A 27,998-nucleotide genomic window follows, 5' to 3' on the forward strand; every position below is an offset into this window, starting at 1 on the left:
GCAGGCCATGGATTATAACCTGGCGGTTCTTAGAAATGTACAAAGTCTTCATCTAATAAAAGCAGATTGTTAGAAAGACCAATGCTTGTGCCACTGGTGATTTCCTTTATTGGGATTTATTCACCATATACGACATGTACTCACATTTCGCTTGTTTTTTCCCCCCTAAGTGTTCAGCGTACGATTATGTCGCTGCCATAAAAGCTAAATTTAGCTTAAGGCTTTTTCTACATCCTTCCTAGTGTCCCAATAAAGGTATCCACACCTGTATGAAGGCAGGGCGTGCTTTAGAAAAAAACAGAGTAATCTGAGATATAATCCTAATCATGGGAGGGGGTGGGGTGCTAATCACATTCACATTATTTCATTAGTCCATCATGTAGCAGGGAGCTAGCCGCCGCCATGAGGAGCAGGAGTGCAATATGAAGGACGTACGTTTCACTCAGAGACGTCTCAATGCCAGGGGAGGAGGACTTCTGGCCTTAATCACCACTTAGAATTGGTCTGCTAAGAAATAATAAGAAAAAAATCAACACCTGTGAGATACATTGTTCTTGATAGTGAAAAGATAAAGACGACGTTAATATAAAGCGCAGCCTTAAGAGGAGAAGGTATTGAACGAGGCTTTCTAGTGACAGTGACCTTTCCTCCGCTGCAGTGAGGTGAAGAGCAGGACGGCTGAGCGTAGTGTTTACCGTTAGAGAAGCAGCAGCTGATGGGGGCTGATTGTCAACTAAAGAGCGGGAGCAATTCAACGCACCGGACGTGTCGACTCAGCGCATTTCTACCCCTAACAGGAAGCTGAGGCCGGCCGTTAAGAAGCAGAGAGTCGTCGCTGTGGCACTGCAGCGTAAGGCGCTCACACACGTGCTGCTCAGAGCGACCACTGAATGCGTCTGATGCCCCGCCCCCGCCCCCCCGCCCGGTGTGTGAGCTCCAGTCTACAGCGTGATGACGGTGCCTTCCTCCTCCAGACTGCGCCTCTCCTTGGCTCTGTCCGGGGACGGCGTGGTGCAGCTGGTGTTGTTGAGCGAGCCGCTGCTGCCGCTGCCCCGCAGGGCCCCGTTGGCGTTTATGGAGAAGGCAGAGCCCGAGTTGGCGGCGGTGCGAAGGTTCAGGTGTGGTTCGTAGCGAGGCAGAGAGGGCATGCTGTAGTTAGAGGCGGCGTGTCGCATGCTCTCAGCCTCGCCCCCCACCTCGATCACCAGGTCCTCGTCGTCTTCGTCGCTCTCCAGCTCCCCGACGGGGAAGTTCTGGATGATGTGCGTGGGCCCGGCGGCGGCGGCCCCGTAGGGCGAGTAGCCGTGGTGGCTGGTGCCGCTGTCCGACGAGCGGCCCGAGCTGCCCGAGGCGCCCCCCCCGCCGCCTCCTCCGGGGCGGACCACGTTGTTGCGCTGGTTGGCGGGCTTGACGGTGATGATGAGGTTGTGGCTGTTGGCGATCATCATGTCCGTCACCTGGTCCAGGGACTTGGCCGCCACCTCGATGCCGTTTACCTCCAGCACCTCGTCGTTGACGGCCAGCAGCCCGGTGCTCTCGGCCAGCCCGCCGGGCACCAGGCGGGAGATGAAGATCCCCGGCACCTTCTCCAGGCCCTGCGGAGTGACCCGCACGCTGGAACCGTCCCGGATGTAGAAACCCAGCGGCTTCTCCTGGCCGTGCTTGTACAGACGGACGCGCCGGTGCGTCTCCGGAAGGATGTCCACGTCGATGATGGACGACACGGGGCGGAAGTCTTTTGGGAGGCTTATGATCACCGGGGGCTTTTTCTTGTTGGGGTCGGGCCGCAGAAGAACCGCCGACAGAACCGTGTTCTTCTTCCTGGTCAGAGAGTCCGTCCCGAAGGCCGAGTAATCCGCCTCCTCTGCAAAAACACAAGAGACAGGAAGTTAAGAGAAGTGGAGTAGAGGGGAGGAGGACAGGCGTGGAGCGTGACGCAGAAAAGGAAGCAGGAGGTTCTCCGCTCACACCTCCAGGTAGCCCCCCGTGGAGCCGCTGCTCAGCCCGACTTTCTGCTTCATCAGGCTGGATAACCATTACGCTCCCAGCCTGAGGCATTGCTGGAAGCATCCTGTGATCCTCTCAGCTTCCTTCAGGTCACGCTGATGCTAAACGCTACAGCCGCCAACACGCCGCCTGGCACAGCTCCAACAGCCCCCCCCCCCCCCCCCACATGCCTTGTAGGTGCATGTGGGGGGCTGAAACGCTGCTTTATTTATTTAGCAGGCATATGCTTGGCTTAGCAGATCGTTCACTTCAACTTTCTTCTCTAACTGCAATGACACGACGAAAAGAAAAAGAAAACCTTCAATCTCCTTTTAGATCCGACACGGTGGCTGTGAAGAGAAAGACTGTAAAAGTGAGGAGTTCTGACCAATAAAATCGGATCTTTTTCCATTCAGTGATTTAGGGCTGCAACGATTGGTCGACTGGGTGAAAGCTTTGCCAAAACCGCAGATCTAAAACGGACAAAACTCTGATCAGAGCACCTCTATGATTAACATGTAAACGTGGACGTGTGACTGAAACACCCACTTCCTCCTCAGACCTTCAATGCCTCTAATCCCTTGGCGGCACCAGAATGTTTTCTTTGCGTAGCTTAACAGTTGCTAGATGACAGACAGGAGCGAGAAACTTCTCACCGTTATCCTCCAAGTCTACGGCTTTACTGATTTAAGTTAACCTTCCTTACATGGTATCACCAGATTTGTCCAAGGTCAGAAAATTTAAGGATAGCTCAGCAGAGTCAGTGTTGAGCTATCCTTCCATTTGAAATGAAAATGAACCCATCACTAAATTACTACGGTCTATTTTCAGTTTCCATAACAGAAATCAACAGGCAACAACGTCTCATTTCTGTCTTCAGAGGATGGAAAGAGGACCGAAGCCCGACTGCAGCTCTGACAGGACCGGTTTACAGATCAAACACTCCTCTGGCTGTTTGGAGGAAGACGGGGAAACCAGAAGACATCCGTGATGACGGATGGTTTGGATTGGGATTAGCTGAACTTCTGATGAGCGTGAGTCGGTGTATTTTGCCTCTATGCAAACAACCTCCATATGCAGAAACCACCGCGAGCTGTGGCTTCACACTGGCTGCAGGGCGCAAAAACTTTCCTGGAGTCTCGCTTCCTTCTCCGCTAACTTTACGTCACAGCTGTCTGGTAAAGAACCGATGCCCGACAACGAGGTGTTAATGACTGAGCTGCAGCAGGCAGGAAAGATGCTCACAGACCCCCTCCCAGAAAGACGGAGGGGTTAGGAACGTGTGGCTGGTTAGGACGGAACATCTGAAGCAGGAACACTTTCAATGCTCCACAACAGGAGCTTTTCAGGGCAGAGAGGCCTACAGGGCAGCATGAGGAAAACATGCATGTCTAATAGTTAACCAGCAGGTAAGAAGCAGCTAAACATTAACGTCTCTGACTGCCAGTCTGTTGGTGAGCCGCTGCTATGTTCTCAGAAGACTTCAAAGTCCCCCCCCCACCTCTCCGCGCTGTGAAAATGGAGCCTGGGTAGCGTTTGCTCCCTCTCAGTGAGCGTCACCCTGCGAGTCAGAGCCGTCTTAGGAGGTATGCGCTCAGGTGGCTGCTGAAGCCTTCCAGCTCTCAGGTCCTGACAGGTACGTGCTGCGCCACTCCCCGTTCCGTCCCGAAACCACAACAAAGGATCGATTGTCCCGGCAAAGAGCGCCTGGCTCACGTTTCAGCTCCCATGAGGCATCGGTTTGGGGTTTTCACGCCTAATATCTGTAAAAAAGCCGCAACACGCGAGTGTCTTCAGTGTGGGCCGGCACGTAAAGGCCAAGCAGGATGCGAGCACAGAAAAGGGCCGACCCTTTGGAGCTGGAACACACAGACACGTCTTTGCTCCATGGCTGACAGGAGGCCTGCCCAGGCAGGGCAGTCATGCATGCCAGGGGGCTCAGCTCCACTCAGTCCACTCTCACCACACGTCTTTTCATCCGACCCATCCGTCCATAAGCAGCGCATCAGAGATCCAGACCTGCATCAGGTGATGCAGCCCAGGACCCAGGAATTTGGGCAGGTCTGACCGACACACTGCAGTGTCCAATAGCTGATGCCTTGGATGCACTGAGCAACCCGCTACCTGGAAAACTGCAGATATTTACCCTCCAGCTGGTTAGAGCACACCAGTGGAGCTCAGTCCAATTAGCTGAAGCTGGCAGCAAAGGACAAAAGTAATCAGAATAAAGGCTCCATTGGAATAAAAGTGCGTCACGTAAACAAGCCAATCGGACTACCATGATCGGATCATCAGTGGACATGAACCAGCCCTCATTTAGGATTGCAATTTCATTCCAGTTGAGCTTAATTCAATCAGCATGCAAGTACTTGCCTGTCAGGATCAAGTTATTCTGAATGTGGCAAACCGACCCGAGTGAGGATCTGCGGCCCGCGTAAACGGGAAGCAAACCTGTCAGATAAACCTTTGAGTTCAATACCTTAAAAGCTCAGTGTTGTCATTTATTCAGTAACGCTTCAACCGTGATTAGAAGCTGGTGCAAGTCCAGCCCGGACGCTCAGAAGACACATGAACTCGTATAAAACTGCTTTGTTTGCTGGTTTGTGTTGTTCAGCAAACACTGAAGTTCTTCTTCTGTGCTTTTTGTTTTAGGGGAATTTGATAACTGCACATGTCAGAGTGGCTCTATTCCCAATAAAGCCAGGCGCACATAAACACACATTAGGATCGCATTAATTCATGGTGTGCCCATATAAACGGTACAATCTGATTATTTCTTGTTTTCTAATCCGAGCACATCTCAATCTGGTCGTGAAATGTTGTGCATGTAAACACCAGTAGTGATATGAAGTAAATGCTAGAATAAGCAGATCCATCACATACGTGTAGGAACTGGAAACCGTCTCAAATCAGTGAGTTTATTCAAACTAAAATCAATAACATTGTGGTTTACATATGAAAATCTGATTCCTGTATAATGTGGACTGGATGAAACGCCTTGGGAAGGCTTGGTGCTGCTGACCATCAGTGCTCTCCCTGGCAGGGCGGTCTGAGGGCGCTGCTGTCCTGCTGAGGCGCAGCATAAAGGAGATTGCTGTTAGTCACTCTGTGCCTAGTAAACACTCCAAAGGTTGACTGTGGTGTGCTGCACCCAGCGTGTACAGCTATGTGGGATATTTGGCCAATGATTAACCTGTACAGTCACAGAACAACTATGGGGGACGATAAAATGCTTTCTTATCGTCCATCAGTGTTGTAGAGAGCAGGTCTACCTAGAAACTCTGCTCTGTTTAATATGCCATTTTACTATAGAGGCCAACCCAAACTAAGTCCCATCTCTGGTATCTTTCATTATCAGGGACACAATGACTTCTTGATTTCACGCAGCAACAACTTCTCCTTTCTAGCAGACAGCTTCCCATGTGTAAAACTAAAGGTTGCTTCTACAATCCCCACCATTACTAGTTCTCCTCACTGAACATTAACCCATGTAGCAGGAATACTTCCATTTACATTATCAAAGCACGCAGTTGGGATTGGCAAATTAAAAAATGAAGAACGGAGTGATTTTTTCATGGGGGCACAGAACAAAAGATTTGGGGAAAAACACTAAACGGGTCAGTTTGTCATTGTTTAATATATTAAGTGAGCCAAAGAGCTAACCGTGGCTCTGGAACTGCAGGTTGCAGACCCCTGATCCTGTCTCAACCAGCTGGAGCTAAACATGAAACAGCTTCATTTTTAAATTATTGGTAGAGTCAAACTGTAAAGGCAAAAAATACAATTGGTCCAGGTGACCAATCAGTTATATTTTTATAGCCTATATCATTGTGAGAAATGTATTTAATATCCTGTCTTTAGTACAGGGGCCAGGACCAGTTCTACAGGGGCACGGGCTCCTGTTGGCCCCCTGTCTAGAACCGCCCCTGGGTAAGTTAATTCAATGTAACAGCGAAGTTTATTTTTGGCGTCATGTTACAAACAGGGCAGTGGTCTAGAAACTACTCTGTCCTGCCGGCAGAACCGGCTAGTTTGTTCACCTCCCTCTCCCTCTGGTATGTGAGTACGAGGAGGGATACCAGCCGGCCTGTAGCACAGCAGCAAGACCGGCCGGGTCTCTTTCCTCAGCCTTATAGTCGCTTTTTAGAGCTCAAATAAGCGACTGCATGATGAAAAACGAGCCCAAAAAAACTTTTGAAAAAAAAAAAAAACAAGCCGACTTGGCAACAGCACCAAAAACCATTTCACACGATGACCGTAGCTATTAGCTATCAGCAGTGCCTTGGTACCAAATACATGGAGGACATGTTGACTGTCACGTTTATGACTTCACTGGTTTTGTAGTAGTTAGAATGCGTTTAACAGCGAGGTTGTTTGTAATTCCTTTAGCGTGGTGCTTTAAAGAGTTTGCAGAGGTGATGCTCTGAAAAGATGGTTTCCTAACAGCAGACAGGCGTTCATCTCTACTCTTGAAACTTTCTTCATTCTCCTTTCATCCTCACAACCAGCAGATTCTCCAAAGTACTCGACTATACTTACTTTCTGACTATACTTACTTTCTGCTTTTTGCAATCCTATTAGACTACTGGATCTGATTAACTCTGGTACGACATCAACTCTGACGTGTGCACAGTACACAACCACCGTTGACTACTAAATTGCTTAAAAGGTACGGCAATAAGCCACTTCATCAGCATCTGCCATCCGTCTACAGCAGCAGCAGGATTTAATATAAGCGAACAAATCAGCTCCATGCTTCAATCCCACATCCATCACTAACAAAACCACAATCACATAAGTTTAATAAAAATAGGCCAGTAATAAATGAAAGTTCTCTTTGAATGAATCTGTTCTATCAAACATCAATGTCCTTTTCGGAAATAATTAAAAATAATAAGTTCAGCGAAATGTTCTTAGTTCAGCACATCAAGGCCATGGCAGGCACCAACGAAAACAAAAAAACACCAACAGAAAGCAAAAATGCCCTGGTGCCCAAATGATTTCTCAGTGGTGGTGTGTGCTCCCGCAGCATGAGAACAATAACGACAGCCATCACTGGTTTGTGTCTGGAGAACAATCAGGGCTGATGAAGGTGCCTCTGTTCAGTGGTGAGGGTTAGCAGCCTCCTCAGATCCTCTCCCCTAAAACAGCCGTCTGAAGCTGATTGTTGCCGTTAGCTGCTTTAAATGCAGTTTTTACTCAGTGGGAGAGAGACGGGCTCAGAGTGGGGCGGGGTAGCAGCGCGCGCTCTGTGTGGGTGTGTGTGTGTGTGTGTGTGTGTGTGTACAGTTTAATATAAAAATCAAACAGAAGATGTTCTCAGGAAGGTCATTGATTGTTAATGTTTTGCTTGTTTTGTTAAGAAATGTTTCCTTACATCGCTAATGGCGTTGGCCTTAAAAACCTGTATAGGTGAATCTCTAAGTTGAATATCTAAGAACTGAGCCACATTTACAAACCGAGTCTGAATTACAGAAACAGGTTTTGGAATTTATTACAAAACTGTGTGAAACACTTTAAAGGTAGTAAGTGATATTTCACCACTAGGTGGAGCTTTAGCACTGTCTGCAGACCAAAACAAGATGTGTAACAAGCCCCGCCTCCCTCTACCTCATCTGGTCAATATCGATGTTAATGCTTAATGAATGAATTTAAAATCCAGAGTTCTTTCTAAAATCAGCTCAGTTCCTTTGTTTCCTTTGCCCAGGCAAATAATCCAAACATAGAGCTGAGGTCGTTGCCAAATTAGCGTCCCCGGTTTAGGAATAATCGCCGCTCTAAAGAGAAAACATAATGAGCTGCCCAGCAATGCAGCGGCTTCCCACAAGCTGAACGGAGTTAGTGAGGAGAGAAGGAACCAAATCAACGTAGGAGAACATCACAGCTTAGTCTATTAGTCTTTGCTCTCTGCTGTTTAGCACCTGGATGGATCGTTCTGTTCAAACCCAGCAAGATTTAAACAAATGAGAAACGCTCAAAGCCCTTTTTTTCCACTCACGCAAATGTGTACATTCTATGCCAAAACATGAAATGAAGAAAGAAACAATGAAACGTATTAAGCATGTAGAGAACAGGAGAAAAATATAAGAATAAGAATATTAGCATGTTCAAAAACAAACTTTCCGCATTTTTCTTTCCAAACGCAAAACATTTACTGTTTAAAGCGAAACACGCTTTAAAGATTTACCTTTCCTCTCTATCAAAGAACTAATATATTATTAATCCTCAATTTTGCATCAAAAATGACATGTTTGAGGCCCCTTTGATTTGTTTTAGCATAGCATGAGAAACACGGCCATAGCATGATGCTGGCGCTCCTGTGCCTTAGAGTACTCAGTGTTTGGAGATGGTCTGTGGCTCCTAGACCCAATAAGAACAACCTTGCTTTTATCAGTCCATAAAATGTTGCTTCATTTCTCTTCAGGTCAGCAGATGTGCTAATTTGGCTAACTTGTCAAACTGAAACCTGGTGAGCTCAGGTGGGTTCAGCAGAGGGAGTTTTACAGGGATAGCTCGTCTTCACAGAGGCATCTACTAATTGTTCCAGTACCCTCAGGTAACCGTAGGCCTATGATCACCAGGCGCTGCTCAACGTTTGACTCTTCCCAGTTTTAGCCATTATTGAATAGGGCCGGACGATGATTCAATAATAATATATATTGATTGATAGAAGTGTGGTGCTTTTGCATTCTTCATGTACAACTGTAGGAATACAGTCATTACATCCTCCCAACCAATCACAAACGCAGAGCCAGGAAGGCTCCGCCCCCTTCAAAGAGTTTAGAGAGCACACGTCTTAAATTCAGTGTTAGTCTTTATCTAAAAATAGGTCATTAAGCAACAGCATAAAATGGTCAGGGCTGCACTTAAAAGATCTTTTGAAATTATCGATATGGATCAATCTGATTTCCATTTTATTGATTTGCTGTTTTACTACATGATCCGGCCTATTCTTCAATGTTGGCTTTCTATCGTTTTCCACATCTTTCAGGTTTTAGGTGCCCTCTACAGCATTTGAGATCCCTTTAGCAGAGCAGCATCATTTTTTTCATGTTTTCCCCTCTCCAGTCAGCTTTTTAGTCAAAGCACGGCGTTTGGCAAAACATGTGGAAAGACCGACGGTAGTCAGACCAGCGGAGATGACGGCACCAGACATTTTCTGTCCTTGTTCCTGAACCAGATCCACACAGCCAAGGGCCTCGCTGATAGAGCTCTGAACAAAGCCTCTTCCTATTAATGATTCAATTACACAGAATCAGCGTAGTGTACGTCAGGACTGCTGCTTTTCTACTTCTCTGCTACAACTACTACTAAGAAAACCTGCCTTGTAATAATGTAACTCCTGGCGAAAACAGAGACTAATCTGGTTAGTGGCTGTTATCTGGATATTCAAATGATGTCAGCAGCATTAACCTTGAAGAGGAAACTAGTTGTTTTCACAGATCAGGTCCCATGGACGCGCTGGAAGAAGCAGGAAACACAAGAACAAAAACAATAAGGCTTAAAGCAACATTATCACATGAACATCTAGTGAAAGCATTAATACACTTCCTGCTCCAGCCATGCACTCATGCATACTCTCTCTCTCTCTGCTCTCATTACAGCCACTTCTTCACTATCCACCTGACTGCTGGTATTCAGTATCACAACTACAACGATCTGAAGTGCTAAGATGCTTTCGCCAGCAGTAACACTAATGATCCATTATCTACCACCACCTGTCCATCCGGAAACCTGACACGAGTCCCGGGTTTCGTCAGGACCAGGAAGCTGCCGCCCTGAGCGCCGTCACGATCGCAGCCGCCACAACTGTAGCTTCTTTGTTAATATTTCAGCTATGAATACATCTGCTCACACCGGCTGGCTACAACGCTCTGTTGTGTAACACAGTAACTAAAAACGAAATGACGAGAAGCCAGGTGGAAGCCCGACGAGTGAACAGCCCGTCCGTGTGTGCCTCTGTCAGTCTGCCCCAGGGCAGCTGTAGCTACTAACATAGCTCACCACCGTCAGGGTGTGAATGTGTGTGTGAATGGGTGAATGACTGACTGTAGTGTAAAGCACTTTGGGGACGTCAGACTAGTTAAAGCGCTAAGTACAAGCCATTTACCATATAACCTCAGCGATGCAGCTGCTCTGTGGAGAACATCGGTAAACAATCAGCATCATGAAACTGACTGGCCCTGAAATGACAGCAGCGACCACAGAAGCAGCCATGGTGACTCTGGAGGAGCTGCAGAGAGCCAGAGCTCAGGGGGTGAATAAAACTCACACCACGCTCGTCACAAATAGCTTTTATTTAGAAAACCATAGAGCCTTTCCCTTTGATAGGGGCACTTTGTGTTGCTCCACCAACTCCTGATGAAATATATTGAGTACCTTAGCAAAGCAGTATTTAATGAACAGAAAGACTCTGCATTCACTGAAATAACCAAACTCAAGACATCAGGAGGCTGAGTGCAAGAAGAATGAATAAAGCCAAGCGGCTGAAGACTGCTGGCTTCTGGAAACAGTCAGGTTTGTTGACGACAAGCTTGGATGTTGGCTGCGCGGCCGGTGCCACGATGTTCCTAACACGGGCCGACGCAGGAGGAGGGGCAGGAGGGAGAGTGCTTTCATTGAAGAGAAACAACCCGATGCAGGACAGAGAGACAGAACCACAAACCACACGAAGAGAAAGGAGAGCTGGAGCGGTACAGAGGGAGGGGGGGTAAATAAAAAACCCCTTCAAAGGGCTAAATTCCAGAAGTGTTACTATTCCTGGTGTGGCGAGCATACCTCCCTGGCACGGCCCAGATAAAAGTGCCTTAATGCTGCTGATAAGAGCAGGAGGAAGACGTTAGAGAGGGAGGTCAAAGAGGAGGAGGAGGAGGAGGAGGAAGGCCGCTGATTACACACACCGGGCCAGAGTGCAGCAGAACTGATACGAGGGGAGAGTCCGTGAGAAGCTTTGCCAGACGGGTGGAGATGCGACGCCAGATTCAGCACAGAGAGTCAGGATGATAACCGGGCTGACAATGTGAGGAATCACACCAAATGGATTATTTAAGACTCCCTGTCATTAAGACTTATCGTCCTGCTTCCGGGCCCCTTATACACCGTCACATCTAAACGTCTCTGTTCCAATCTTCAGTCTCGCCTTATTACCTTCTCATTTATTCAGAACAGCCTCCACAAAAATCCACACTTTGGAGGAAAGGACTGGAGTGTGGCAGCAAATCTATAGTTGGTTAAATGCAGAATAAATGCATGTATTCTCTTAAAGGGCCAGGCCTTTTTAGGCTGGCTGCGTTCTCATCGTGTCCCTGCAGCATGAAGCAGTTCCATCAATTTATTTCATGCTGACGCGGATCTTTTCGCCTCCAGCCTGGGCTCCTGTCCTCCTTTCCCCGTCAACCTGCCCCTGAGCCGTTCCGCTCCACCTCCACTTTCAGCTGATCCAACACCATCTAAAGCAAAAAAGTGATCATGTCTGCATAATTGCCATAAGTGTTCTTGTATTTGGTTTTTGATAAGCAACCCTCCAGAGACTGGAGGTTAATATACTGAGATTTTTCCAGCCTTGTTCATGAAATGAGTCCAAATGAAGAACTCCCACCAGCTCTATAAAACACATTTGTGCTTTGTTGAACATATTGGTCTGATCTTGTATGTGGCATAAACCTCAGTGGAAAGAACAATTAGTCTAGATGGACAACGGTATATGTTGTATCAGCCACCTTCGTTTATAAGACAATATTACAGTGGAGGTTTAATAAGAAATTCAATATTTTAATTTACCAAACACAACATCAACAGTGGAAATTGAATTTCTTTGTTTCTTCTAACTGGTATAGATTAGTGTAAGTCACTATTCATACCTGCCCAAACAAAGCAGAGCCCTAAGGTTACGTGAGCGACGGGTCGGACCACGGATGAGGCTGAACGCTAAAGGTGAGCGGGTCTTCTCAGCGGTGGCCCCAGGACTGTAGAAGTCCCTTTGTGTGGGCTGAACTCAGGGGACGCAACTAAAAACTCATCTGCTTAAAACTGTTTATTAACTACTACAAGTCGCACCTTTCTTCATAGTTTGCTGATCCTGCAACTTATAGTCAGGTGCGACTTATATATCAATTTTAAATGGTAAATCATACTGAACAGCATGAACCAAGTAGTAAACATTACCGTATATAGCCACAAGAGGGCGCTCTAAACTTGTGGAAACTATAACCTGCTGCTGTACCACTTAAAAATGTAATTAAAACATTAACTTATAAACAGCAGACTGAACACGTTTGTAAGTTGTTCTGCTGTTTCAGTCTGCAGTCACGCAGCGGAGCGTCGCTTGGTGCAGCTCCAAGGAAACAGACCGCCACAGATCCTGTTATTAGGCTGTCCGTGAGCTAATAATAGCTAGCGCTAGCTTACAGCTCTGTTGTCCAGGCGGGTTAACACTTCACTGATGCACGTCAGCTTTATGTTGCTCTCAACCATTCGTGTCGTACTGTTAGCTTAGCATGTAGCTCCGTCACGCTCACGGTCTGATTTAGGGGTAATTTGGACAACTTTCAGCGTAATGGAACTTTGCTGGTTGGAGTTGCTAATTTACCCAATTCATCCTCCCAGGTTATGTTCCAGTTTATTCAGCAGGCTGTGGATGCAGCTGTGTAATTTAATAAATTGGTTTACTAGATTAAATGTCTGTTTCTAGTCTTAGATTATGTGAAATAAATGCCTACATAAATGTGTATAGTCCGGGGTGACTTATATACGTTATTTTTCCTCTTTATGCCGCATTTTTGACTGATGAGACGCATATTCCAGAATGACTTATACTCTGAAAAATACGGTATTTGGGTGTACTGATGTTCTTCTGTACAGAAATTTGTGATCTAGAGCTTAAAAGCTGTTTTACACACCTACCTTACTTTCCTATGAGTCAGTAAACCATGACGATAACTCCTGTATCTCTTTAAAGAAGTCATCTAATAAGAATTTAGAGGACCGTGACATTTGCCATTTGATTGTGGAATACTTCTGAATTCATATTTAAATGACTCACTCGGCTCACCTGCTGAGAATATACACTGTCCAAAAGGACATTTACGACGTAAAGTCCAGACAATAAATTTGAAGAGATATACGATACATCTCAGAGATAAAGTTCAAGTATAAAAACTAAGTTGTCTGTACAGCTGTAGATGGAAGATACCAGTCGTCTGTGGGAGGATCAAGCCCAAACCAAATTCTAAAGTTATAACGCAAAAAATACTATTTACCACAAGGTGTAACATTTGGTTCAGATCCGCTCCAAAAACAGAGCAAGCCATTTCCTCTCCTGCACATCCTTATTGCCGTCCCTCGTTTCATGTTTCATGTGCCGACGCACCGACCCGTCATCAATGGAGCCGACACTGGGCCAGATTCCCCATGACTGGCAGAGCATTTACTGAACATCTCAAGTTCCCCTTTCTAGCCATCGTATGATTCAAAACTAATTTACAACCAACATGTTCTTTATTTTGACCTTGGTAGAAATCATATATAGATTATGGACATCCTAACTACTGCAAAGCTACCTTTCCTGTCAAGGAATCTGTCTTTGATGGAAATGTCTCTTAGCTTAAACTGTTGAATTAGAACGTCTGATAAAGGAAATGCAGCGCCAGCAAGGGATTATCGTCATTATTGTGGTCTGCAAACATGTCACAGAAGCTCTGAGAAGCCTGGGTTGTGCCACCGAATAAATAATAAGAAAGACTTTACTTTGAAATAACTAAATTTAGAAACTCTGTAAACTCCCCAAAGATAAGCCCAGCTGCTCGGTAGGCTCAGGTTCTTTGATTGCACTCATCACGGTTTTCCAGGCTGGTTTCTTCCAGGTCAGATTTTTCTTCCTAATGAAAACATGTGCGAGAGACTCTTTGATAGTGGTTTCAGATCTAAAAATAAATGAAGAAATGAAGAATATCACGATCAAAGCATATACCCATCATCTTGATCGGATTTTCACTAAACAAAAAGCTGCATGAAAGCACACGCTGCTGGTTGGTGTTCCTATGGGCCCAAAATGGTGAGAGTTTCTAGTTTTTATGTCAATAAACAAGAGGAAAACAGAAAGAATATGTTATTTTTTTAGCATCTGATCGATCATCGGTCTGACTCGATTCAAAATTAGCCAGGTCAAATCTCTGGGTTATCAACTGATTCATCTGGAGATTTAGTCTGGGGAAAAAGCAGAAGCAAAATGCTTTAAATGTGCCGAAGCAAAGGATGCTTTCTGTCGGAAACTTAAGGAAGTTGAGAAAGAGGGAAAAATGGGGCTCTCCTGTTATAAGCGGTGGAGTATAACCTAAGGAGGGAGGACTTTGAGTAACTGGATGCTGTGCACATCACGCAGAAAGGCAACAGTGTTTGGGAAGCTGCTTGTCAGAGCCTGCTGACTGCAGAGAACAGCCAGTCAGGTGAAACATGCTGGAACAGCGTGCAGAAGGCCATTCATGGAGAAGCAGATCAGTTATTATGCTGCGCATCAATATCAGCGCTGCACCAAGCCCCCAGGGCAGAAGAAATGTGTTTTAATTAAAGCTCGGCAAGAAATAAATCTGTCAGCCTGACGGTCTACTAAAAAAGAAATAAAACAATATATCTCCACATCTGTGGGACAAAGAACTCCGTTATTTTCATCTGTCACAGAGGGAATCCAGTGCATGCAATAAAAACTAAACTAGTCTCTCTTTGTCCACGGCTTTATCTACAACACCTGATGTTATCGATAAAAAGCACAACCGCCACTCCACGCTTCGGCCTTTGAAGCAGGAAGACTTGTGCAGCGACGGTTCATCGGTTGTGATGTCTGATGTCCGAGTCCAGCAGCTATGGTCACACGTCCCCTGACATGCTGAGGACATTCCTTCACGTCCTCCACCTCTGTGCAACATACAGCTCACTCACCACCCCCGTCCTCCCTTCAGCACCTTGTCATCCGCCTTGCGTTGCAGAGCATCCCTTATGGATAGTTGTGATCCTTTCTGCACTCTTCTACTTTCCTCTTTTCATAGTACAAATCTGATTTCCTTACAGCGGCCACCTCTCCATTCGCTCGTCTTTTCTGAACCGACAAACTCAGACCGCCCCTTAGTTCCCCTGTACCAGAGGTGGAGGAGTCCAGCTTCAGAAAGCAGAAACCCTGCCTAGCTTCCCTTCATCCTGCTCTCTTAAGCAGCTGATTTTAAGCCAGGGGTCTGAAACTGAAATCCTGAGCCTTTCACATGCGTCCCTTGCTCTACTCGCCTAAATCAATCGGCCTCCCTATAGCACACAGTCAAGCTCTGCTAAGGAGCTCCTACTGGACTCAGGTGTGATGAATGTTTTCACCTTTTACTTCCTGTTAATGCATCTGTACCTGGTCATTTTAATATTCCTCAATATAGACATTTTAAACCTTTTTAGGAAATGGGTCTTGTGCTGTAAATGAAAAACGAGGCATTTTTCTATACTAGTTAATGCTAATTTTTATTGTGAATTGTTTTATTGTGCACAGTTGCTCAGAGACTGCAGATGGAGTGTAGTGTTGGTGAAGTCTGGCTCAAATTGTGGATGTTTTTGTACACGCTCCCTGCCACATAAATAATCAGCTAACCTAAACTTGAGGTGGAGACGCAGCCCCAGCCTCCAGAGTTTGAGACCCCCGGTTTAAGCATCAGTCCCGGTCTCTGCCGTGGAGCTGGAGACGCCAACGTCTGGAAGGACCTAATCTCTGTACAGGCTTTTTACTTCCTGAACCTGGATCAGCCACCTCCGTCCTGTGTGGCATGTGCTGCCTCTCATCTACGCCTCCCTGCCTCCAGCTTCTAGTAGTCTGAATGAAGTCTCATTAAGTCAGGTATGGGCGGATAAACGGGGAGTTCTTGGCCGTTTCCCCCAGTTTCTAAAGCTCTCTCCAGTAGTCAGTCTCTCTTTTGTCAGTGCAGCCCATGTTGACCGAGCCGTGCTCTGAAGCTCAGGGTCCAGTCGCGCCCACTGTCCGGTCTAATCTACCCAGCGAATGTGATCAGACGCTGGCCACATACCACCCATAACGCCTCCCTCCTCTCTTCCCCGTCGCCCTCCCGCTCTTCATTTCTTCCCCTCTTTCTCTCTCCCACCCACCCCATCTTGGGCCTCTCTGCATTCCTCCCTCCCTAATACTATTCCCACTATCCCGCCCCCTCCCTCGCCCCCTGCTCTTACCTCTGGGTGCATTCCTTTCACACTTACCCTCCCTGGCTCTCATCTCCTCCACATCACTAATTACTCGCCTTACCAAAACAATGCCTTCTACATTACTCCTGCTTTAATACTGTTTACGCCGTCTCCTCTTCATCCCTCCATCTCTCCCATTAGCTTTAAGATAAGCACCTCCTCCACACATTCCTCCTCAAGTGCTCCTAATCCTTTGTGCCCTCCCTCAGCATCCTTGGGAATAATTAAATTTTGCCTGAAAACTTTAGATCTAGCGCTGGACTGGCTGATTTCTAAAGCCTCGTCAGATTGAGCTCCTTGGGGAACCAGCATTGTTTTTTTCACCTGCTACTTTCATGTTCCTCCGGCTTCAGAGCTTTCACTCAGTCGCACCAAGAGGGACCCGGTTGTGCTTGTTCAGTCTGCGTTCACGTTCATCCTCAACAGGATAACGTCTTCTGTAAATGTCACTTCTTCACTCCAAATGTGTCAGTCTGCTTCTACACGGTTGCCTCTTAACAGCCTTTGAGCACGGCTTTGTTTGTGCACTGAAACCAGGAGGTGCGTTTCTCCCACTCTGACTCACCCATGTATTGGTTACCAACTCCTGAGGCAGTCTTCTTAGGGACGGTGGGTCCAAGCATTCCTGCGCTCCGCGTTAATGGTCTGTCCAGGGGTGAAGCTGCATGAGCAGTGAGCTATGTCACAAAGCAGGCACCCACCCCGGGACTAACTCATCCAGTACCTGTGACATGTAGCTGGGACTGTTCTGAAACGATGGCAACGCTGGCTGACGGATACAGGCAAGTTGGGTGTCAAGACTTAGCCTCGTGAGACCATCCTGATCTCGCGAGCTTTCAAGGTTTCACTCGCAGATCAGTCTGGCTACCCTCCGTTAAAGAAAATTTGGAGCCGTTCACCAAACGAACATCCAATCAGCGTTGGCTTTGAGGCGGGTTGAGGTGTGACGCAACCAGAAACGCGACAGTTCAGTCTAAAGAACATGGCGGCTTCAGCCGATGAAACTAGCGTTAGCGTGGCTATCAAGCAAGTTTTATCGGAATTACAAAATATTTCTTCACTGAAAGAAGAGCAAAACACTGCTCTGGAGGCTTTTCTCAGAGGAAAAGATGTTTTTGCTCTTCTCCCGACTGGTTTTGGCAAGAGCTTGTGGTTGTGTTTTCGTCGTCGCTGTTAGTACGTCATATGCTTCGTTGATCTGATTGGTTTATTTGGCCCGTCTATCACCAACATAGGCCAATCAGCTAACCAGTATTTTCGCCCCTTCCCAAAATTACTTCAACGGAAGGTTTCCTGATGGATATGCGAAGCAAATCCATCTGGCGGAGTCAGGTTAGTCAAGACTTGACGTCTCCAAAAAACGAGTGGAGGTTGTTTCCGCCTCTCGCCATTTCCATCCTAGATTTTAGTTTTTAAATCGCTTCATACCCAGTTTTTAAAGGTATGAAATGTTGCCGTGACGGCAGCCGCTTTGACATCAGATGGTTTCTACAGTCTGGTAAACATCCATGCAACTTAAGGTGGCTGCCAGTATTTATACCTCCAATAAATATCTACCAACAGGAGGTGACAGAGTCTTTTTGATTTTCAACAAGTAGAGATGTCCCCATCAGACAGAGCCCCAGTGAGACACCCAGCCGGGGTTTATGCAGACAGTTCTTCACAATCACAGCCCATTTTCACTTGCACGGCTTTCCACCACTTGTTTTAGCTGCTACGCATTATTTTTGAAGGAATCTGGTTTTCTGCTTAGAGTACAAGGCCTTGTGTCCGCAGAGAGCACCTTCTATCTGCTTCATGTGACCAAACAGCGAGATATTAGTTTCAGAGGACCAAGCGTTGCCAGATCGTAGTAGCTCTTTGATAGCGCTAAGAAATGGCTTCTTCTCAGCGTTACATTTCTCAGATTCAAGCGGACCAAAAAAAAAAAGAAGCAAAACGGTTAAGATCGCTCATTGGTGCCGACTTCAGGAAGTAAAGGGGCCCAGAGAGTTACCACTCTCTGGACAGGTGAGTTAAATGTTTGCTAATGCTAACCATTATGCTAATGCTAATGGAGGTGGCAAACCGGCTGGCAAACGGTGCAGTTGAAGGTTGGAACGAGAACCTACTGACTGAGAGCAGCTAAACTTGTAGCAATCTTTAAAGTCTTTATTTGGGGTAAAGTGCCTTGCAACGGGGCACGTTATGTGGCATTCGAGGAAGCTGGAATGGAACCCACGAGGACTACTCTTTCCACTGACCCACAGATGCACCACGTTGATCACTGACAACAGTGATAAAATGCTGTCTATGCTTGCATACAGTGGTTTGATGAAGGTGGTACCTTCAGGCATCTTCTGCACTGATGTACCAGCATATCTACACATTATTCTGCCGTCTACAGAGTAGGAACAATCTTAATAATTCTAACATAAAATATGAAAAGATTAGCTTCACTTAGAATCAAACAGTGAGAAACAACTGTGTACTTTCACACATTGTGTGGAAATACATACTTTTAACTGCATACGGTCTTGAAATACATACATGTTTGCAGGCTTAGTTAAAATGTTGTCTAAACTGGTTTGTCTGAGAGTTACACCTATTTTGGAGGTTGACCTGCAGAACCACAGCAAAGAAATCCTGATCTTGACCTCCTTAACCAGTGATCCTGCTCCTACTCAATCATATTTAATAAACTAGGAGGCCTTAAACAGAGATCAAAATAAACATTTAAGAAAATAAAAGTTTTCAGAAATGACTTTTTGAATGAGCTTTCAGGAATTTTCACGACTATTAATCTCCACAATTCATTTAAATATTTCTGTACAGAGAAAAATAAAGTTCTTATGGTTTAGGTACTTAGTACAAAAGTTGGAAGTGTCAAAGTGTCTGATAAGTGCACCGGCACCTTTTAAATACAGTTTGGATAGTTTGTCTCCCAGTTTCCTTTTCAGAAGCGATTTTATGATCAGACGATATACTTGAGCCAACTGGAGTATAGTTTGACTGAGTTCAGCAAATCTCCACAAAGGGAAATGTCTGTGCTAAAATAACATCACAGTTACAACATTTCTACAAGCTGTTTTCTTTTTCTAAAGACTGTAGCTGCCTTAACATTTTACTGAGTCTCATTCAGGTTGGTTTCCATTTATAACAGATTGCAGAAACAACAGAACATTGCCTTATTACTGTAGGTCATAATCCTAAAGCGGAGCAAACGACTGATGATACACGAGTTAGATCAGGAACCAGAAACAGGCATGCGTCTGGTTCGCTCTTGACAGCTCCCCTTTGTCAGCTACTAAAAGAGTAAAGAACTCCCAGGGAAACACATACGTGGAAATATTTGAATAGAAAATAAACACAGTAGAAGCCTGTGGGTAGTTTGGTCTCCCAACAGCTGAGTGACGACCACAACGCTCTACAATAACACTGCCACCTCACAACACAAGGACTGCTGAGTATTCTTAGACTCTATTTACTGTGACTTCATAGTTTCTGCCGTTCTTCATACACAACAAGTTGGCCACAACTACAAAACAACATCAGCCCACTGTTCACACCTGAGGGTGGGCTGCTGAACAGTACTGCTGGGGTTTAAGGCCAATCCAGAAGTCCATTAGCCATCACACACACACACATATTCTCATGAGAGCATTAAAAGCATAATGCTAAGTTAGGTACAGAGTGCTGATACACAGACCAACAACAGGACTACATAAGAAGCAGGCGGCCACTAATGACACTCGCAGCATGACGGCAGCCCAGCTTTCAGAGCGTCGGCAGAAATGGACAAAACCCACTGATTACCGGGCTCGTGTGTGACCCGGAGTCGGTCCGCTGGACTAAAAGCTCCATCAGGAGCAGCCCTCATTAGACACAAACTCATCTGTGAAGAGACTGAACACACGCACGTCGTCTATTTGCCTGTTGTAAACAGCCGCTGGAACTGGAGACTGGTGTTTATGCTTTAGTGCTCAACGCATTTCTAAGATCTCTGTGTAATAAGATGTGCCTGTTCCATGAAGGGAGAGGTAGCCCTCGCTGATACTTTGTAGGCGTCCTTTATCCAATAATAACATCACATCTGACTAAAAGCTGACGCTGCAATCTCAAAGCAAATGGGAGTAAGACAGGACAGGTTAGAGGATTCTCATTGCTTGATAAAAGTCTTTTCATTAGGACTCAGCTCACCTTAACTTAAAGACAACCCCACTAAGCATAAAATAAACTCTTTTGGTCTTCACAGTCAACACAGCACCACAAAAATGACCCCGACTAATTAGAGACTTCAGCTGAGCCCAACTTCTAGGACCACTGAGCCTGTGTTAAACCCTCGCTGTGTAGCAACTGGACTCTACGGATGTATTACGACCATCTCCAAGGTTAATAAGCTGCATCTGAACACTGCTGAGCTCGTTGCACTTAAACCAACTGGTGCCTCAGAGCAAGGCGGCGAGGAAAGAAGGGCAACAAATCAGTGGGGGAACGGGGATCTGAGGTTAATGGGGTTGTGCTTCCATTCATTTTATTTCAGCCTTTCTAAAAAGGCAGCGCCAGCCTGGGAGCATGAGTGACGAGCGCTGCCTGCTCGCCTTCACGGCCGTGTTTTTATGTTGTTCCAGGGCGTTTATGAACAGCAGCGAGCCCAGCGTGGGGGCTTGTGTCTGGAGCGTGTAATTGAAACGCCGTCCCATGCAGGGCTACTCAGTCACCTCACTAATCTCCTCCTGACAAAGTGGCTTAGCCTCTGTAGGGTCATATGGCACAGGGAGACAGCTTAAAGACCAGGGAATATGCCCCCTGGGCCACCAGACCCTGGGATCCTCCCAACATCTAGCAGGTCACACTTAGAAACCCCTTTACTAACGGGAGCTCTCAGGGGGGAAATCCTAACGAGCCCAAATGTGAGCAACGTTAACTTCCAAATGAGCCTAACAACTGAGCAAAGCTAATGAAGCGTCTCACACCCTGAAAGCTTAGAAAACGCTCTATGATGCTGCGCACCGCGATGGCAGGACATCGAGGCAATTTAGTCCTCATTTCCCTGAGCTACAGACGAGGCAAAGCAATAAAGATGAGAAATTTACACAAAAATGATTTAGCAGGACATGCTTCCGTTCCACAGCATCGAGGCCGATTATTGATAAAACACCAATTTGGTGACATCCTGCTCAGCAAATGCAAAAGTATTCAGGACGAGGCTGCAGCAGCTCTGTGAGACAGGGCTTGGAGAAGTGTGAACGGACTCACAGCAGAGCTCGCTGATCTCCACAGAACAACTCCAGAACCATTGTTACTTTCACGCAGTCACCAATAACAGAAAAAAAGGCCCTATATTTTTCACTAGTCGCTGAATGGGTCTGAAAAGTCGCCAAATACAGGGAGAAATTGGCTAAATTGGCAGCGGTGACCAGGTGTTTCCTCACATTACAAGTATTCCCACCGCTGGCTTTGCACTTGGCCTCACAAATATTGCAGCGAGCGGACTCTGCTGTAGGGCTGGACGATATAGAAAAAAGGCACATGGATCAAATAGAAAGCATATTGATCAATATAGATAATTATCAAGAAATTAAAAACCTATATTTTAAGTGCAGCCCTGGCCATTTTATGCTATTGCTTTAAAAAAAAAAAAAAGTGGGAAAAAAGTGTGCTCTCTGAACCCTTTGAAGGGGGCGGAGCTTGTTGACGGAGCGTTCCTGGGTCTGCGTTTGTGATTGGTTGGGAGGATGTAATGACTGTGGTATTAACCTACATGGCTAGAATCCATAGTGAAGGAAAACTTTTGTTCTACTGAACTTTTCATGAACCCTTTTTTCTATCATCGATACACGTCTATAGATCGCTATAGCACCGATGGGATTGGCTCGGTGCCTAGAAAAGTACCGAGTTTGGTACCCCTCCCTAGACAGGTCGGAAAGGAAGAAGACTAAAGGTCTCACCTTTCCTCTGCAGGAAGAGCCTCAGTAGGGGGTTGGCACTTTTGACGGCCTTCAGGTAGTTGTCGTCATTGTTGATGGGCAGCAGGTCGCCGTGAACGTCAGCGTAGGCCACCAACAGCTCCACGTTGGGGATGCGATGCACGTGCTGCAGGAGGCCATAGAACTCGTCGAAGCGGCCTGGCTTGGACCGATCCAGAGAGAACCGGCGGAACTCTGCGCCAAACTGGAACAGGGCACACAGGAAGACGATGCGAGTGTGAAAAAATAACATAATGATAGCAGGAGACGTTGGACCAGAAACAGCTCAGGCCCGCAATGGGAGCCTCTACTAAGGCTCTTCTGAATGCCATGGAGAAATGAAACTAACAGCACGTGTTTTGAATCATTAATGTAGATATTATGGTGACGCTGACGTGTTTGTGAACGTGGAACATGACAGATGGCCTGCTTCTGCGCTCTGATCAAACACACTGCCTTTCTAGACGTGAGGCCAGCCAGGATCAGCGCCTGCACAGGTCTGATCTCATCGGCTGCGGCGCTGACACACACGGCCCATAATGCTACCCTGTTGAAGTGGACGAGAAGTCCAGGTTGTTGTGGTTACTGTTGCCGAGGAGAGACAAAAGATAAGCTACAACTCACTGCCAACTTGGGCCCGTGCTACACATGGGTGCACAGCAATGTGGAAATTACAGGTTCCAGGACCAGAGCAGGACGAGCCACACTGCAGTAGGAGAACCATCCTGGTCCGTTTTTACTGGAGCTAACGGCGACCTACGGCCATGTGGACCCAAGAGAAGAGCTCGACTTTTTCAGGCTGAATGCCGATATACCATATTTATCTCTATATGGGTTTTTTTTCATAAAGTAATTATAAAGGGGCTTCTCTGAATCAAGGTTTGATCCCAAATGCCTCACAGGCACATTTTTTAACAGAAAGCTCTAGATAAATACGAGAAACAGCTGAAAAATAACCTGAAATAATACTGAAATACATAAAGGTATAATTAAAAGTGTAATTATAACGCAACATAGACCATCTCAATATAAACAATATAGTCTCATCTCATTTCTCTTTTAATCACGCTATTTATTTGTTTTTAATCTTTATATATTGCCGTGCCCCACTGCGATAAAAATGCACAGAGACATCACGCAGATCACAGACATTTTCATAAGTGATTTACACCCCTTCATTCTGACTTCTTTTTCACAACTTAAACTGCGTAAAAAATTATTTGTGCCCATGTAACATCTAAAAAAAATTAATTAATAAAAAAAAACAAGTTCAAGTAAGAGGTTTTCTCTTTCTCATTGCTAAAATCTGAAAGAAGTGTTTGTAGAAATGTCTTCATCTGTCTGCTTTTAAAAAAAAATAAAAATTTTAAAATTAAAACAATTCACGACATTTGGTTCAATTTACAGTGAAATAGTTGTTCAACTGTTTTCATTGAAAGCTGCAGCTTGATGCACAGCGTTTAAGCGTTTAAATTTGTGCCCTGCGTGCTAAAGACAGATTTAACAAACTAAAGCGGACCTAAACATGCTTCTGCTTCACCAGGCAGAAGCGTGAGCTCGACGTCTCTTCCTCCTCTCTTAGTAGCCTCTTATTGCATCTGGCTGTTATGTAGCAATCTGAAGCTTTCCTCTTTGTCTCTAAATGGATTTACATGAAAGTCCTAAATCCTACTTTCTTTTTTTTCTTCCCCTCAAGAGGTTGCATCAGATTACATTTTCATTTGTACCACGCATTTCAACTTAGCCAACTCCAAGCGTGTTTTTCACACCTGAGGCGTTTAGTCTTTAGTCCATTTAAAAGCAGCAAGGCGGAACAACACCCTAAAGCAGCGTATCTACAGAGCTGATCAGATGGAATCACAGGCAGGCACGATTATTAAATATAGGCCAATTTTTAGGGATGCACTGATATGAAAATTTGGACCGATACCGATATTAATATTGCGGTAATGTGTGATAACCGATATTTACCAGCGTCAGGGTTTGCCCCAGGCTGATAATACGCTGGAGAATCTGTGACTGAGCATTATGCTAACTGAATGTTTTAACGTGGGTTATAATCTAGACCAGGGTCACCAACCTTTTTGAAAGTGAAAGCTACTCCATCAGTACTCTGTCACACAAAGAGGTACCTGTACTGACCTTTGACCTGGAAGAGTCAGCACTCACCTATAAACATACTTGCACTGCTCTTTTTATTTTTAGGTATGGTCGTTTTTAAATCTATATCAATGCAAGTGTTATTACACAAGTAGAGCAACAGACTAAAGGCATTTTAGATACAGCTCACTGGAGGGTTATGCTAGTTTTAGAACAGACTTCAGGGCACCACCTGTGGTCCAGGGGGCTACCTGGTGTCCGCGGGCACCACGTTGGTGACCCTTGGTCTAGACTCACACACTGCTTTTCATATGTCTTCTTTTAACACTGCTGACATCTCTGCTTCATTTAAAAAACCCACAATCCTGGCTGTGGTGCATCACTAACTATGTTAACATGCACAAACTTCCACGACCGGATTGGGATGTATTTAAAAAACAAGAAATAATCAAATTTTACCGTTTTTATGTGCACACGATCAATGAATCCGATCATAATGTGCTTATTTATGCACCTGGCTTTATTCAGAATAGAACCACTCTGACATGGGCAGTTATCAAATTCCCCTTAAAAAGCACAGAAGAAGAAGAAGAAGAAGAAGAAGAAGCAGAAGAAGAAGAACTTCCGTCTTTGCTGAACAACAAAAAAACAACAAACAAAGCAGTTTTATATGAGTTCATGTGTCTTCTGCGCGTCCAGGCTGGACTTGCACCAGCTTCTAATGACGGTTGAACTGTTACTGAATAAATAACTTTGAGCTCTTTTAATGTTTCCAACAGAAAGCTTGTATCAGGAGCCCCAACATTTTTGCTTCCCGATGTATTCCCGCACTCAACAACGCAGAAACACGTCACGTTTACGTCGGGGGGGACATGCGCACTCAGGTCGGTTTGCCACATTCAGAATAACTTGATCCTGACAGGCGTTTTCACGCAGACTGATCGGATCATCAATCGGCATAAACCACCTCTCTCGTTCGGATTGCATTTTCATTCTGACTGAGCTTAATCCAATCAAAACTTTCCTATTGCCTTGTTTACGTGACGCATTTTTATTCTGATTACTTTTGTCCATGTAAACATAGCTATTGTCACTTTCACATGACCAACCCCCTCTTGAAACAGGCACACAGGGCAACTAGACGGAAATAAACATCGGTTGTTAAAGGCATACTATGCAACATTTTTCAGTTAATTAATATGTTCCATACCGTTTTGGATGATTAAATGAGTCATTTCAGGTTGAACTAAGGTTTTCTCGGCCGCCCTGGTGGTCTGTGGGGGAAATACCGCACTTGCAATGCAGGAGCAGTCGGCCCGCAGTCACAGGCTCAGTAGTCTCGTGTGCATCACGAGAGTCGGTCTTGCTTTACGGCGAGAACTGCTACATGCCCGCAGTGAAAGGTGTGCTCGTTGGTAGCGCAGTGGCGATATTTGTGCAGTTATCATGGCGGAACCAGCGAGAAAACAGCGAAAGCCCATGTTGGAGCAGGCAAGAAAGAGGAAAAGGGCTCTGGACAGAGAGAGGAGTCGTACACGGGTGAACATAGAAGGCTGCAAGGCTGACGCGGACCTCGCGTTTCTGCTGATGCGATTGTAAGTAACATTGTAGGGTTTCCCTCACCGCCTCGCTGACATTCAAAAATAATAATAAAAAAATAAAACTAACTCGATATGTGCGCCGCTCCGCTCCGCCGGTCACCGGTGCAAAGTTTGTCTCCCCCCCCCCCGCTCCGCTCAGCCCCCCGCTCCGCTCAGCGGTGCAAACTTTGTCTCCGCTCCGCTCCGCGGTGCAAACTTTGTCTCCCCCCCCCCGCTCCGCACAGCGGCGCAAAGCTTGTCTCCCCCCCGCTCCGCCGGTTGTCCCAAATTCCTAGGGGAAACACTGCATTGGAATGGTTTCTCTCTCTCTGTGTTCATACTTTCACTGTGTTAGTCATTGTTTGTACTGCCATTTTTTCCACTTTTGTATTCGTTGTGTTCGCCTGTCTGCTAAGCTCAAAACAACCGCGCCTGGCTTGACGGACAAACCAGGAGAACAGCTGAGCATCTTTACGACAGTGCACTTTTACTTTCGCCCTCTGGGGGGAGCCTCGCTGGAAAATCAACCCCGGTTGCATAGTATACCTTTAATATCGGCCCAGGTTTGCTTATCGGACCGATACCGATATGTTAAACAATGACTAACATCGGCCCATGTTAGTTGCTCATATATTGTGCATCTCTACGTCATTTTCATTGCATCCTTATTTCCTAAAACAGTTTTTTTCCCCTTTATGGCCCCGAGCACACATCTGCCACTTTAGATGGCCCAGAGTGGCCTGATCAACTGATGCTGTTCGTGTCCAGAGTTGGGACACCGCGATAAAGAAACACGGGAAAATGGGCAGATTCTGGTCTACTTTAGAAGGATCAGTGCATCCCTAAATAACACCCTTATCCGTCTTTAACGCTTATATATTAGCAATTAGTGTCTGTGCCTAAAAGAGATGTCATAATTAGCATCACCGCCTTAATAAGGACAGTTTTGGGTAGCGCGCCTCGGTGCGGGCTCCTCCGGGCGGGACACCGGGAGCCAGGCGCGGAGGGAGCCAGCCTCGCGCAAGCCGAATGACACCTGCTCCAACGCAGATCAATACGACCGGCAGGGAGACGCACCTTCAACATGGCTCCGCTGGCCGCAAACCCTTTAAAAGGGGAGGCGAGCAGCTCCATGGTAGATAGTTGTCACAACTTAGTTAGATAAGTGCGAGGAGGGAGCGGCGGAAGGAGCGGGGACAGGTGACACGGGCTCACCGCCGCGTCAGCTGACGTCAACCTCCACCTTCAAACAAAACTCAGCAAATACACCCGCAGAACTATTTACCGTCAATGTGTCGACTTATCGTCGAGCTAGCTGCCGGAAACACCGCGCGACTGGCCGCGGGGCTCCGGCGTACGTGTCCGCGGCAGGCGGCGCAACATCCCAACCTGCTACCGAGCCACTTAGCTGGCTAAATTAGCAGCAGGGGGGGGGGACGCCGCAAAGAGTTAGCGGCACACACAAAGTACAGCTGAGTGGAAAAGTAGCAGCGTCACCTTGCTTTTCACCTCCACGGCACTCAGAGAACGGCTGCTCGGTACTCGGTGGTTTTTGTTCATGGTTCGCTAGCAGCAGGACCGCCGCCAAAGCCCTCACACTCCGCCCTGCTCCAGCCGCTCCTGCCGCCGCCGCGTATCCGAAAAAACAAGTTGCTTCGCCGGAAGCGCGACCTGTCCCGCGAACCCTCGGCTCCCACCGGCTCCTCTGGTCTCCGCAAAGAACGGGGCTAGTGCTGCCAGCCGGCTGGGCTCAGCTGGTGAACTTATCTCCTCTCATAGTTGAGGTGTGCGCTGCTGTCATCCAGACGGCGGTCCGCGCTGTCTCCGGGCTGAGCTGGTCCCTGGCACAGCCGAAGCCTGGCCGCCTGCCTCCCCCTCAGGACGGGGAGGGCGCGACGCTTCACAATAAAAGCCGCAAGATCTTGACCTGTCAAAATAAGACTCGTTTAGGTGATCCACCAAGTGGATTTAGACTTCTTTAATCAGTCACATCAGCTATACTAACAAAAAAATTATTTAGGAAATTGTATTTTGATTGACATATTATTATTATTATTGAGGATGCTGCTTAGGATGCCGACATGGACTAGAGCAAGGCAGCTATTTGTTGGTTTCGGTATTTCCACTTTCTGTGCTGTATTACGTAACCTTATGTACAGCT

At 46.3% G+C, this 27,998-nt stretch overlaps 1 protein-coding gene across 1 annotated transcript; it reads right to left on the minus strand.

The window, feature by feature from the left end:
• On the minus strand, positions 1 to 27,734 carry pard6b (par-6 partitioning defective 6 homolog beta (C. elegans)). Its single transcript, XM_012879396.3, has 3 exons — positions 27,335 to 27,734; positions 22,140 to 22,362; positions 1 to 1,864 (listed from the first exon to the last, which is right to left on the minus strand). The coding sequence occupies exons 1-3, from the start codon at positions 27,395 to 27,397 to the stop codon at positions 942 to 944; spliced, it is 1,209 nt and encodes a 402-aa protein (XP_012734850.2). The 5' UTR covers positions 27,398 to 27,734; the 3' UTR covers positions 1 to 941.
• Between the last annotated feature and the right edge of the window lie 264 nt (positions 27,735 to 27,998).

This window comes from Fundulus heteroclitus, chromosome 1 (assembly GCF_011125445.2).
Source record: "Fundulus heteroclitus isolate FHET01 chromosome 1, MU-UCD_Fhet_4.1, whole genome shotgun sequence".
NCBI lineage: Eukaryota > Metazoa > Chordata > Actinopteri > Cyprinodontiformes > Fundulidae > Fundulus > Fundulus heteroclitus.